Raw genomic sequence first — 13,724 nt, 5'->3', positions numbered from 1 at the left:
CTAGGCATCTCCCCCAGACAAGACTCCAAACCTGATTTTCACATATGTTCACACTTATTATCAACTGCCATCAAACATGTTTCTGTTCTTGTTCTCAGGCCAAGGGGTTAAGGTGTTGGGTGACAAAAGAGTCCTTGTTAGTTGGGAGTCTTTCCACTAAGCTGCTACAGCCAGGCAGTAGCTTGTTTCTATACTTACGTTGTACAACAGCTGTAACTGGAAATGAGTATATGACCCTCAACATTGTGACTGACTGACCACTGGGAGATTCTTGGCTTACCTATTGTGCCTAAACTAGAGATGAAGTCTTAAATCACTTAGGTAAAACCCTGTTCTGTGTGTCCAAGTAGCTGTTAGCCACTACAAAGCACTAAGCACTAACGTGGAGGGCTGCAGAGGAGAGACATTTGCCAGCTATGCTTAGATGACATAACACAAGTCCAGGAGCTGAACACTGCATTGTGTATTTCACAGGTCACTTCTGCTTCATCACCAAAATGCAGCTCCTGCTGTGTTTGTTACAGAAGTCACCATCCCAGAAGCGTTTCTTTTAGGCTAGATCCACACAAAGAGAGGCTCTGAATCCAGTACTAAGACATGAGTGAGAGTTACAGCACTGCTTCTTTGGAAGGACGCTCACAATTATCATATTCATTTATCATGCACCATCACCTCAAAAGGAAGGCATGACAGTAGATATTTACATACCAGAAAATGAAGACCTAACTGCTAGTAAATTATAATCTACAAACAGCAGCAGTTTTCAAAGGAAATTAACAAATTAATTTTTAGCTTGAAAGAGGAAAAAAAATTACTCAAGGCAGTTTTAAATCTGTAGGCCCTATGTAGCAACATGGATGCAAAGTTTCTGTACATCATCAGTCAGGTAAAAAACTGCCAAACTTGTAACAAAAGGCTCCAGGTACCACTCAGCACTGTCCACATCACCCCTCTATTAGATGCTGTCATCCCTGCAGCAGACAGCAGAGAGTGCAGCATGAACCCATTCTCTAGCCTGGGACGCCAGCCTCAGACTCCGTATACCAGAAAATACAGAGACCTCAAGGAAACCTACCAGCGTAGTGGTAATTTGCTAAAGGATGACACTTCAATCTCACTGGCTTTCTCAACAGCAGCTTCTCAAGAGCAACCTAAATTAAAAAGCAGGGAAAACCAGAATTAGCAAATGCAGTCAGCTGCTACATACAACTGCAATTAGAAGACTATTTGGTACAAGGATATGAATTAATTTTCTCTCTTTTTTTTTTCTTTTCTGTCATACAAAATCACATCAAATTATTCCAAGGCACATTAACACTGTACCTCACAGAACAGCGCCTAATGGACACCTGTCCTGCCTTAATTAGCACAAATGCGGCTATTACTTAGCAACTTCCAGTTCTTCCCTCCCTTCTGCTTGCCACATACAAATATGTCCATAGTGTTTGATTTGATGGTGTTAATTAATACTAATATTTAATGGTTGGTTTGACAGCATTAATATTTATACCATGAAATCTTTTGGAATATCTGTTTAGGTCAACATCTGTGAGGAATGACAGCAAGTGTTAATCCTCCTTTACATCAGGGAGACAGGTGATTTGTGGATCTCTGAAATTTTTCCCTGACAATACAGACCCCTCTGTTTAGCAAGTGTCACGTCCTGGCATTAAGTTCAGTCACCTGTCTCAGACCTCTCAGATACAGCTAACAGACTAAGGAAACTGGGACACAAGCTAAAACCCACTGTATTAGACAATCCTGTAAGATTCATTTCAGTGCTGTGTTCTGCTGCATTTTGTTTTAAATTGACTTTCCAGGAATCTGTGCAGGGCCTTGTCTTTCCCTAACACTGGGCAAAATGGACATTTGCCCTAGCTAATAACATTTCCATCACTAAACCAATGCAAATATTTGAAATGCATTATTTATATGAGAACTGTGTGCAATTACCTTACAGTTCTGAACAAATAAGTAGATGTGAATGCTGCTACAAAAAACGTTTTTTATAAGTGCTAGAAGAGGACTAAGGTCTCTGTGACCAAACATAAAGCTTGTGAAATATCAGGGCTGGAGCAAGCACTAGGAGAATTCAAAGCCCCAAGGCTATAAACTAAGTAATCTTATCTATATGAAATATACAGTAAGCCTTCAGAGAGACACTGCTTTGAAATTTAAATTTATTAAAGAATGAAAGGGAAAAAGTCATTCCCCAAAAATGTTACAGGATGTTTAAAGCATCACTGCAAATCAGTCAGAAATTTATTTTTATATAACCATATCTAAATCCATTTAATAAAGCATGTTAATTTATCTGCAGAAGAGGATCGTATCTCCCCTTTCAGCTTCTTATCTTACCATAATATCTCCTTTTGCTTCAAAGAGAGAGTGCAAAGCGTATTCTGAGTTAGTTCCTCCACCAGGTAACACACTGGAACAGCTCATATTTAAAAGGTCTTCCACTGTCAGAAACAAGTCAACATTTTACTGCTAATACAGTAGCCTGTCAGTCAACCATCAAGAGTCAAGGATTCTGTAACGCCACTCAACGATAATGTAGCTCAGGGCAGCAGCTTTCACACTCTCTCTCCCCAGCACCTCACCTCCTGGTTTTAGGATCACTCACTGAGAAGGGGATGTGACGGGATTTGCAGAGCACACCCTTGGGATGGGACAGGCTACTGCTGTGGGGCAGCGGTTTGCACAGGCCAGTGATGTTGCTGTGCCAAGAAGGCTCCAGCCAGGGTAGAGAAGCCTAAACGAACCATGCGGGAAGCAGGAATAAATAAACTTTTCTCAGGACTGGCAGAAGCCACTGAGCCCATCATATTTCCTCTCACTTATGGTCACAGGACAGGCCCAGAAGCCATCAGCTGCCTCTCACCTGTGACCTCTGCCCTTACCAGGAAGTTCAGTCCCCCCAAAAAAAACACCTCTCAGCAATGATCTTTCCCCCTTGGCTGCCAGAAAGCAGTTCACCCAGACTTCCCTTTAAGAGCCATTATATTATGTTGTTACTGTGAACCTTAACATGCAGTTCTGGTCTCTTGGTCTGCATTCTCAGTAATTAATACTCTCTGGACCATCTGGTACAGCATACACATGAGAAATCAATGTGAACTTCTAAAACAGCAAGTATTGTACCTCTTTGTTGGAAGACTTTGTTCTCCAGTTCTGGCCACGGTTTCCAAACCAAAGTAGCCTTGTGCACATCTCTCTCCATTACCAATCTGTCCTGCAGCTCAGGAATATCAGCCTGGAATCTGGACCCAATATTGATTCGCCTATAAAGACAAATAAATAAGTACTGAACTACACAACATGCAGAAAAACCAGAAGTCACATTAGCATGCACTTTGTTTCCAACAAAACTTCTATTAAACTGGAGTGGCAGGAAATTGTGTCAGATTGCTTTACGCCATGCATTAGTCTCAGCGGGATAAGTATTTTGAGTATGAAAGAACACCAGTCTCTTGGGGGCAAACAAATATTTTGATACACAATTTAAACTATACTGAGACAACATATCTTATGGACAGCCTAAGCTAGCTTATATATATGCTGACTAGGAAAGAGGGAGATGCCGGGAACTGTAACATTCTGCTTCACAGAGAAGGGCACTCTTCAGCAGAGAGCAGAAAGAGACAGTACTGCTGAAGAGACAACCCTGTTTTCAGTCTGCTCTGGAGAACCTAGAAGGTAATACCTCTCCAAAACTTCACAGTTAATATAACAAATAAAAGCAAGAGTACTGGATCGGCATCTCTTTTCCTCATGGCCCTCTTCCCAGCCATCACTAACCATACAGTGTTTCAGCTTCAGTGGTTCCCACCAAACCTCTCCTACTGCGTTTTTGAGCCATGACATCTACGTCTCCCACAGCCATTTTGCTCTCAGTGTCCTCAGCCACCACCCAGAACAACCTTAAATGCGTCCAGCCCAACATGACTTCAAGCAGTTGAACGCTACCTGCTTAGTACAAAACACTTCAGGCTACACGCTCTAGGCTGGAGCCAGTCTACAACAGCAGTGATAAAAACAGTATTATTTTTCTTACGGTTCAACAGTCTGTTCTCCAGGCCCAGGCGTCACCGGAATTACACTTCCATCGATACTATCTGAAACAGAGATTGGAGTTTGAGTTTAAAAGTGTATTTTGGTAACAACTGCATTGCAGCTGATGCTCCATCTCCTGGGCTGCATTGCGACCTCCCTATTAACATCAACATTACTCCAGTCTATTAAACAAAAACTACCTTTTATCAATATTTAGATTGAAGCAGTCTGAATTGTTAAAGGTAACAAATATCCTAACTTGCAGAGGTTTCTACCGTCTTGACCACCTTTGCTTGCGAAGCACTGAACGACAAATACTTAAAATGAACCTCATGTTTCCAAGCAGGTCTTTTCCCTCCACTTCAGAAGGCCCAGATGCAATGAGACATAGTGGTCTTTTCTTGAGGCAGACCACACTGAAAGATCACAACCTTACTCGCTGGTTAGGCTCCTCTGTTCACTTTATGCTTTAACACCCTCTACAACTGGGGTCCTCAAACTTTTTAAACAGGGGGCCAGCACGCAGATTAAGTGGCAGGCAGTCATCTGCGGCTGCCTGGTTTCCCCCCTCAACCCCCGGCAGTGGGGTGGGGCACGGGGGGTTCTGTAAATACCGGGGGCTGGATTGAGGACCCTGGGGGGCCGTATCTGGCCCGCAGGCCATAGTTTGAGGACCCCTGCTCTACAACATCCAAGGCAAAAACCCTGATAAAGATAGACTTTTCCTGTGAAGTAGCAGAACCAGCTGTGTGTGTGAGCACATGTAGAAATCATCAATGCGGTAACACCAGAAGAGAGAACAGCGGTATTTAGCATGTACTGCCACTCTGTAAATGTAATACTTACTAGACCGACACAGGAGCACCCGTGGAGTAGGTGTCAGTGGAGTAAGTGGCAGCTGCGTATGTGAGGTGCTATGAGATGATGTGATAACACTGCTGAAGAGACCAGACCCTTGCCGAACTGGACTAAGCATCGGTGGCGGAGTGTAGGGAGGGAGCTCATGCGTCCGGTCTAGCAGATGATCTCCAAGGACACGGGGAGAGCGAAGCTGACTCTGGTACAGGGTTGCACCGGAATGGGACATGCTGAAGTTGAAGGAAGGAGGAGGTATGAAGAGAGGTTCAGGTCTGTGCCGATACTTCTTCTTGTCCTGCAATGGTTTGAAGTTTTCTTCCAATTTTACAGCACTTTGATGAGGTTTTTTGCTAATTTCCTAAATGAAAACACACTGAACTTTAGTATTTAGGCATGCTTAAATGTGGTTTGCACACAAACCCCTACAGGTTAGGGCAACAGCCACAGAAAAGCTGTTACCACCAGGCAGTTATACCACCATAACAAGCCCAGCCAGTACACTATCTGGTGTGACACAGAAACCTCAGGGGAGTGAGGAAAAAAAGGACAAATTATCCTCACCTCCATCAGCAAGGCCCCTGGGTCAAAGACACAGGCACAGACATGGAGAGGCTGCTCAGCTTCTGCAGGTGAGGGAATAGCTCTCCCAGGCCATAAGTCTCCCACACCCTTCTTCAGCTCCACCTGAACACCCTGAGCACTTCTATTCCCACTGAACACACACAGGCTGTTGGGAGTTACTTCATTACCCAGTCACAGTTTATTAAAAACTTTATATGAAATATTTTACAATACATTTATTTTGTTTGACTACGAAGGACACAAGCACAGCGAAATTACTGCAGTACTCAGCAGCAGGATAGGAAGAAAAATGTAATAAATTCAAATTCTTTGCCTCTTATCACTACATTCCCATCAGCTTGAGTACAGTCCAGCTGCAACGAATCCTGAACTTAACTCTCTCCTCTTCCCTTGGAAGAAAAAGGCTAGTAGATGACCACCTGGGAAATGAACACACTGTAACATGCCTAGAATTCTAGAATTTGAATGCTAAAAATCATTTAGCAATAAATCCCTACAGTCCACAGAACAATGAGGCACAGAATTTGTGCCAGTGTGGAATCTGTGGATTTCTGGAGGGTGAGGTGGGAAGAACCAGGTTCTCAGGTTGTGCTTTAAGAACACACAGAAGCTGGTAGATGAACACAGTATTTATTAAATATACTGTTTTCAGTTGTCCAGATTGTAGATCCTCTTTAGGATAAACTTGGAAAGCAGAATAAATTTTTTCACAGACAGGGTTACTCCAGAATGTCTGCATCATCTGGTAAATTCTACTACTACATAAAGTAAATAACTACAATGTATGTTTAGACAACATACATCTTTACACCATGGGTGGTTCTTGAGAATCACATTCACCCAATAAAAATCATGTTAAAGGAGCATTAGCACTGTCACCCTTTATCCCTTATGTTAATATGTTCCAGCTTGTGGAAATGTTTTTGATTACAGAGGTCCTGTCCTCTCTGTTAGATCATGGCTGTATCCTCTCCAACAGCTGTTGACATTCTGTCTCCAAAAAAAATTAAATTTTGGAAGAGTTTTTCTTTTGCAGGACAAAATGCAGCTTTACAGAGAATTTGGTTGATAACGGACACTCAGAACAGTGAAAGGATGAGGGTTACCTATAATCACAGACATAGTCCATCACGATGGTGAACATTTAGTGTTCAAAAAGGAGAAAAGGGATAAAACCCTTAACTCAAGGGAAAAAAACCACCAAAACAAACCAACATCTAAAAAAAAACCCCAGCAGGCCAGATCCCAGTCTTTGATTAAGGGCTCATTTTGGTTTGCTCTTTAAAGGTGAAAGAGCTGATACTCCTTTCTCACTAATGTAAAGCAAACTAATCAACCAAGACAGCATCTCAGAAGTCCTACACACCACCACCTCCTGTGCTGCCTCACCTACAGTATACCTGAGCCTCAGCGCAGTTATGCCAACACTGCTTTCAAAAAAGACCACATTGAATATTAAGGGAGATAGTGATGTCCATGGGCTCTCAACGCAGAATCCCCTCAACACTTTTCTGAAGCTCCAGGAACTGGTTCCCATTATCCAAGACTGAAGGCATCCTTGTGAGCCCTGCTGCCACACCTTGATAAATCCACTCTGGGTAGATCCTGACGGACCTCCCTTGACCGCTGGCTTCAGCTCACTGTCCTATAGCCTTGCTGAACATTTAGTTTTCTTCTGTTGTTTAATTGTACTGATTCTATGAGCTTTGTGGGAGCTTTTCTGGACAGCTCAAAGCACCGTATAAATAAATGCAACACAACTCCATTTTTTTTTTTTGGTATTTAAAAAAAACAAAAAGTCTCCAATGGCATAATCTCCTCACAGAGAAAGATGGAATTGTAGATCTTTTGATCTTCGAACATTTCCAATACTACTGCTTACATAAAAGATAGGATCCAGAGAGGAAACTGCATGAGTTTAGTTTGCTTGGGCAATAACAAAGACTGCAAGCATGATTTTGAGTGAATGAATGTGCATTTAGCCAAACACTGGCAGATTTAATCACAGTCACTTTACATACGTTGCAGAAATACACAAGCCCAAGCCACCTACTCTGATGTCTCTAGAGAAGATCTCCCACTCAGAGCTCAAGGATTCAGAAAAGACTGTCCCTTTTCTCTCCAGAAACTAGAAATAGAAAAGAAAAATTGTACTGCTGAGTTACAAGCTAAGTATTGTGAAACGCCGGCTTCCACAGTGAAGTGGAAGTTTATGTGTAAAACCTCTTTCTAAAAGGAAAAGAGTAAAATATTTTACTTTTTAAAGTACTACATATTTAAAATTAGTGTTTATGAGTGAAGGGTCGGGAGAGGGGTGATAAATACATGAATATTATAAGGAGTCACCCATGATGGTATATGCTGTCCTCTTGTTTGGCCATCAGCCTCATGAGAAGAAGGGAAGAAAAAAAAAAATCACAAGAGTATTGCTCTGCATTATACAAATAATACCATACAGTAGTTATACTCCCCAGTAATCTCTTATCATGGTGTAGCCTGCAAGCATGGATTTGAAGGAACAAGCAGCATCTATCCTTACACTGGTACGTGAAATAAATACTGCTTCCTCCAAGACTCTTTCAAGAAAACAATAAAGAGCATTCTCATGTGTCATTCAAGTATTCATCAATTCCTCATGCTGCCTGACAATTTCAGTTTTATGATTGAAATAAAAGCACTAAGCATAGCTATTTCTCCTATATCAGAATTCCCCGTGATTAACTCTTAGATCTGATGCATGCAAAGAGAAAGGGGAAAATGACTTCATTGCAAAACTCTGAGTCGGCAAGCTTCATACTGGCTTAGAGCACACACTGTAAGCAAGCACTGCACAGTGCTCTCCCATCTTTGGCTGAAATGAGAAGCACATATATCTGACTTTAAAAAACAGAAAGAAATAAACCTGCTGAATTTAAGCAATAACAGAAAAACAAAGCAGCCTGAAAAGGAAAAGACAGTAACAGCAAAAAGATACTAAATCCCTTTGTTCTAGTGGGATAAGAATATCACATTCCAATTTCAAATGATTTATTTTCAGCTGATGTCTTGATTCCCCAAGCAAAGGGAAAATTTGTATTTTCAAATGACTGAGGAAGAAATTCTATGATGCCACAAGCCTTTTTTGTTTACTAGGCATCATTAAGATCCCAGAAAATATTCTAAAATACAGACATTTCAGCAAGTAGCAGCACTATAAGCAAAGGGATTTAACAAGCACAGCACAGTTAGTGGCAAGATATGCAGCACTCACAGAGGATGAGCAGGGGTTGGCCACTTTTGGACTGCACGGTGGAGAGTAAGTCATCTTCACGAGAACGGGCATCTCATCATCTGACACAGAGTTGGCAGGCTTGTCTTTGACTGTGGCAGTGCTGGCAGAGGGCTGCGTGCTGGGCTCAGGTGACAGAAGCTTTACAGGGACAGACACTGGCATGACGATGGGCGCGAGGCTATCCCCCTCTTTTGGCAGCGGCTGCTGTGGTGGTTTCTCTCCTTCATCCTGTACAGACAATTAAAGGCTTTCAGCCCGAGTGAGAGAGGGCTACTTCTGGATCGATACACCACGCAACGTATGCACCGTGGCTGAAAGTAAGTGGCCAGGGTTACAAAACACACAACAGCGCTGCTTCCTGGACTCTTTATTCGCCTTGAATGAAGTTGGCAGATTACTCATGACTCCTACATAGGATTCAGCCTCAGTGATAAACAAACACATTAAACATCTTTACAAGGTAACTTGCAGGAGGGGATATAAACACGTGCTCTTTTTATCACTATAAAGGCAGAACTCTCCATCACCCACCAAAAAAAAGACACAGATGGTGTAACTGATAGCTCTTTGCCTTCCCGTGGTATTCCCCATTAGGACAGAATTTCTAAAATACCAGGACAGAGGAAGACTGTCTGGCAGGGCAAGTTATTTTTATGCAGAACAATTCAAACCCACATTTTTGGTTTGGTATTTGTTAATACCTGCAGAACTAAAACACTTGGGAAGAAAGCTGTCAAAGACTCAACAATCCTGCTCCTTCAACTAAAGCCTGGGAAGGATTCCAATAAACATCCCTTAGTCATCCAAGTAGCCCAAATGAAAATAAGGAAGACTTGATGTTTCTGATATTTATAATATAATAAACACGAGGGGAAAATAATTCAGACCTTCTTGACACAACTTTGTAGAGTGTTTTTGTAATGTGCAGAGAAACAGAGAGGTACAAATGCTGTCCTGTCTTCTGCCACTGCCTCTGACTTCGAAGCAAGACTTCTGGCCTACAAACCAGCACAATAATGCACATTTCTACTCACGGAGGGTATGACATAACAAAACAGCGCTGAGAAGAACAAGTTTTGACAGCAAAGCAAAGCATGGCAAAGCAAGCAAATATCAACATGGAAAGGAGAGCGCCAAATACTGAAGTAAACCAGACTGCTACCTGTTTGAAGTTAGGAGATGCTCTTACTCCTCCGTGTGACCTCATGTGACCATTTAGAGCAGGCAAACTCTTAAACTCCTTCAAGCATATTGAACACATTAGCTTGTTCTTCGCATCAGCTCTCTCAGGAAGTGTTTCTCTGTTCTGGCCACTATTTTTATTTTCATTTTTTTATAGCATGGAACAGAAGAAGAGACATTAATTTGGCACATTCCCTTTGTTGCAGAGGAAGCTTTTTAGTCAAGGAAATCAAAATTTTACAGCTAGATGGTTACGAAACCACAAGTAAGCACTGGGTGAGTACTGTGGAATACGTGGGCAATAACCTAGATCAGCTGCTCCCAAGATGAGGAGAAAGGAAGTTTTGAGTAGGACACATCAAAGCATGGCCCTCTGTATAGAAAAGTCTGAGAACCCACAAGATCTATCATGACAGACCGACATTTCTCCACTCATGACAGCAGTTAACAAGTACTTGGACCCAATGCGCCTACTTATGGTAGACAACTGTGCCGGAGGACACCTCAGCCCTTCAGAAGCAAGGCCTTAAGAAAAACAGAAGATCCCTGCTGCCAGAGATAGAAATCCAAACCACACATCATCCCTTCTCTTACAAATGCAAGATTGAGAGCAAACTGCTCCCCTGCTTTTGCGTTTTCTTTGGTTCCTTTTTTTTTTCCCCTCTCCTTTCTTTCTTTTTTGAAAGACAATGCATTTATTTCATTTTATTGATGGGGGGGATGGTGAAAAATCACACAAACTTAAATCCTAAAAGCTAAAGATGTTTCTAGAAGAGCAACGACTCTTACCTACCCAGAGTACATTCCCCTCCCTCTAAGCTGCAGCACTCCTTTGTATTTCTCATATTTAAATTAAAAAGACAAAAGAAATTTTTTAAAAATACCTTTGTTCTGGGGACAACGGCTGCCGTCTGCCATCTGACAGTTGCACCTGCTATCAAAGGAGGAAGAGGGGAAGAGGTGAAAAAAGAAAATAATTTTTCAGGAAATATTAATGCATAAATGAAGGTCCTCACAGGATTATGTTTGCGTTTTGCATATGATTTTACTAATATTAAAAGCCTCTGAATTGAATGCCTTACACTTCTCTACCAAATCAGTCCTCTGTGAGTGTAATAGTGCAAGTTCTCCTCCACTCACCTGTTTGCCGTTTTGAAACCTTTGCTCTGACCCAGGTATTACTTTTGGAAACAGGGAGTTGACTAACTCTTCCTGAACAATCAAGCCCTCAGGTGTTGAAAAATTAGCAAAAGCACTTTATTGTAACTGGGCCCCTCCTCCCCAGAAACCAGGACAGAATTTCCCAAAGACTCCCGTGAGGGAAGCAGCAGTCCCACAGCAGCAGTAGCCCTGTGCTGTCGCCAGCCTGGCCCCAAACCAACCCAGCAAGGCAGACCTAAGTCTACTAATGCAGTTCCCCAAAACTTCCCAGTGATGCCCATCACTCACATCCCAACCTCCCTGCTCTTCTGCAACAGTTTCGTTTCCGCACCTTGCTACTCTTCTGCAAAACAAGTTCAGCTGAGCATGGACCTAAAATCCTGCCTACCTGAGGCCACGTGGTGCTGGGAGAGTCTTGCTGAGAGCTTTTGTTGTTCAGATGAACTCCCGAGGGTAGCAAAAGAGTTCGATGAGGAACAGCATTACCTACAGAATTAATTTCCTGCCGTGTGGGATCCTCTGTGGTCTCTGGTGGAGTGAGGCCAACATGGGAGTTCAGAGATGTCACTCTGCTTTCACTCGGGTATTGCTTCTGCTGATCTTGCTGCTGCTGCAGTAAACTCTGTGGGTACAAGTGCCTGTACTGTTCATGGGGATCCTGGTAGCAATACTGAGGCACTGCTCCCAACTGGATAAGCTGCACAGGATGACCAGGATCCTGAGAGTACTGGTGTGGTTCATGCATAGTCTTTGGATCTGGTTCCCTGTGATACGGAGGAAGCGGCAATTGCATCTGTTGCTGCTGTTGCTGTAACTGCTGCATAACAGGTTGCGTTTGGTAATACTGAGCTATTTGCATTGGACACTGCCGCTGCTGCTGCTGCCGAGTTGGCTGTTGCTGCTGCTGCTGGATCTCCTGTATCGAGAGCCGCTGATGTCCCTGCTGCGGCTGAGCATAGTATTGAGTCTGCTGCAAGTGCTGCATCTGTTGCGGTAAGAGCTGCTGGGACTGCATTTGTTGAACGTGCGTCTGTCCTTGCTGAAACGCAGAATGCATCTGCATTTGTGATAAATGCTGCTGGTAGTCGTAGTACAACTGTTGGTGCTGCATGACTTGCATTTGTTGCTTTTGCTGTGTGCTTGCAAAATTCTGGTGTGTCTGCTGTGGCACCGGTTGGTATCTTTGTACACTGGAAGTTACAGGCTGTTGCTCAGCTGCTGGCTTCTGGGACAGCAGCTGCCTGAGCGCACTGTCACCAGAATTATCCACCATTGAAGACTCGGTGTGCAAAACCTGAGCCATGTTGTTGACTTGAATTCTCAGATTTTGGTTAGCAAATACTTGTGTAAAGGAGTCCAATTTATGCAGGACCCCACTGGTAATTTTTTGCGATCTATTTTCACTGGGCTGAGAGTAAGAATATTGGTATCCATCATGGGACTCCCCCTGCCCAAGGGGGCTCCACATAGCGCTTTGATTATTCAAATTGTTCCTCACTGGGACATGGTTTCCTGAGCCAGAATGTGTCCAACTGGTTTGTCTAGATGTATCCACTGACCCAAGACTTTTTGAACCTACAGGCAAAGCTATACTGTCTCTTGAATCTTGGGGAAACTGGGGGGAGAGAGGGGATGCCTGGGGAACATCCATAACAGATGTCCCATAGCTATGATTTAGAGATGGAAGGGAGTTCATTTGGTGCTGTTGGTAGTACAAGTTCTCATTGCTGTTGGCAGTATGGTTAGTTTTATACAATTCCTGGTCCCCCATTTTTGGTCACTTGTGTTCCAAACTTACAGGCACACGAACCATTGAAATCTCTATGAACCCTGAGATAGCTGAGTGAGGGGAAGGGAGGGGAGGGGAAAAGAAGCTAGAATTACTTATAATTCAGCATGTCCATGTGCATCACAAGGACTTAAGATTGCCTCCAGTCTGTCAGTAATTCCAATCTCGGACTTGACGTTGCTTCACATCTTCAATAAATGAACCAAAGCACAAATCCTACACAGATCAATAGATTCAGTGTGCCAGACACCTGCTGAGTAAGAGAAAGACAAGGTAAGTGCTGGCTCTGCATAAACTGTTGCTGTTATGGCCTCAAAAGCAACTGTAAAATCTCCTAGTTGGAAATATATAATCAGATGCAAAATTGTAGCAGCTGGGTTATTCCAGAGCAGTTAGATTACTTCATCTCATCCCATTATCCTGCCTCTTCTCTAGTGTTCTGATAAAATCATTTTGCAAACTAATAAAGGCTGATTCTTCAAAACTGTTTTGTCCTCTAAAGTACCTGAACATTCAAGCAGGTTTAGCTGGCCACATAATGCTCTCTCATGACTAGTTTTAGCCAAAGAGTTGACTATCAAGCCAAGTCACCTTCCTAGAGTTACAGCCTTCTTGTCAGAAGAAACACGCCCATTTTATAACACAAAATCAAGTAGTATAGACACCACAGATGCCTCCACAAAGGCCTGAAAAAGCAGGTAAAAGAAAACCACGGCTCTGAACAAAGCTGACCGTATTCAGATATCAGCATCTAACAGGACATACAGAAAAGTTAACTGCAATCTGGGATTTGCACAGAGTTTTCCACAGCTTCTCACAGATTCC

At 42.8% G+C, this 13,724-nt stretch overlaps 1 protein-coding gene across 11 annotated transcripts in view; it reads right to left on the bottom strand.

Moving 5' to 3' along the window:
- Positions 1 to 13,724, bottom strand: part of TRERF1 (transcriptional regulating factor 1) — a 100,504-nt gene that overhangs the window by 7,591 nt on the left and 79,189 nt on the right. For 5 of the 11 annotated variants that reach the window (XM_055816654.1, XM_055816649.1, XM_055816650.1 and 2 more), the window contains 9 exons: positions 11,499 to 13,152; positions 10,834 to 10,883; positions 9,930 to 10,080; positions 8,747 to 8,995; positions 4,903 to 5,272; positions 4,058 to 4,118; positions 3,145 to 3,284; positions 2,359 to 2,462; positions 1,076 to 1,151 (listed from right to left, as the gene is read on the bottom strand). In XM_055816654.1, coding sequence (XP_055672629.1) covers positions 1,076 to 1,151; positions 2,359 to 2,462; positions 3,145 to 3,284; positions 4,058 to 4,118; positions 4,903 to 5,272; positions 8,747 to 8,995; positions 9,930 to 10,080; positions 10,834 to 10,883; positions 11,499 to 12,881 — 2,584 coding nt within the window. In that variant the 5' untranslated portion in view covers positions 12,882 to 13,152. The remainder of the gene's footprint in view (positions 1 to 1,075; positions 1,152 to 2,358; positions 2,463 to 3,144; positions 3,285 to 4,057; positions 4,119 to 4,902; positions 5,273 to 8,746; positions 8,996 to 9,929; positions 10,081 to 10,833; positions 10,884 to 11,498; positions 13,153 to 13,724) is intronic. The other 6 variants (XM_055816653.1, XM_055816651.1, XM_055816648.1 and 3 more) reach the window with 4 other exon arrangements.

Source organism: Falco peregrinus, chromosome 11, assembly GCF_023634155.1.
Source record: "Falco peregrinus isolate bFalPer1 chromosome 11, bFalPer1.pri, whole genome shotgun sequence".
Taxonomy (NCBI): Eukaryota; Metazoa; Chordata; class Aves; order Falconiformes; family Falconidae; genus Falco; species Falco peregrinus.
This window is presented reverse-complemented; position numbering and strand designations above follow the sequence as displayed.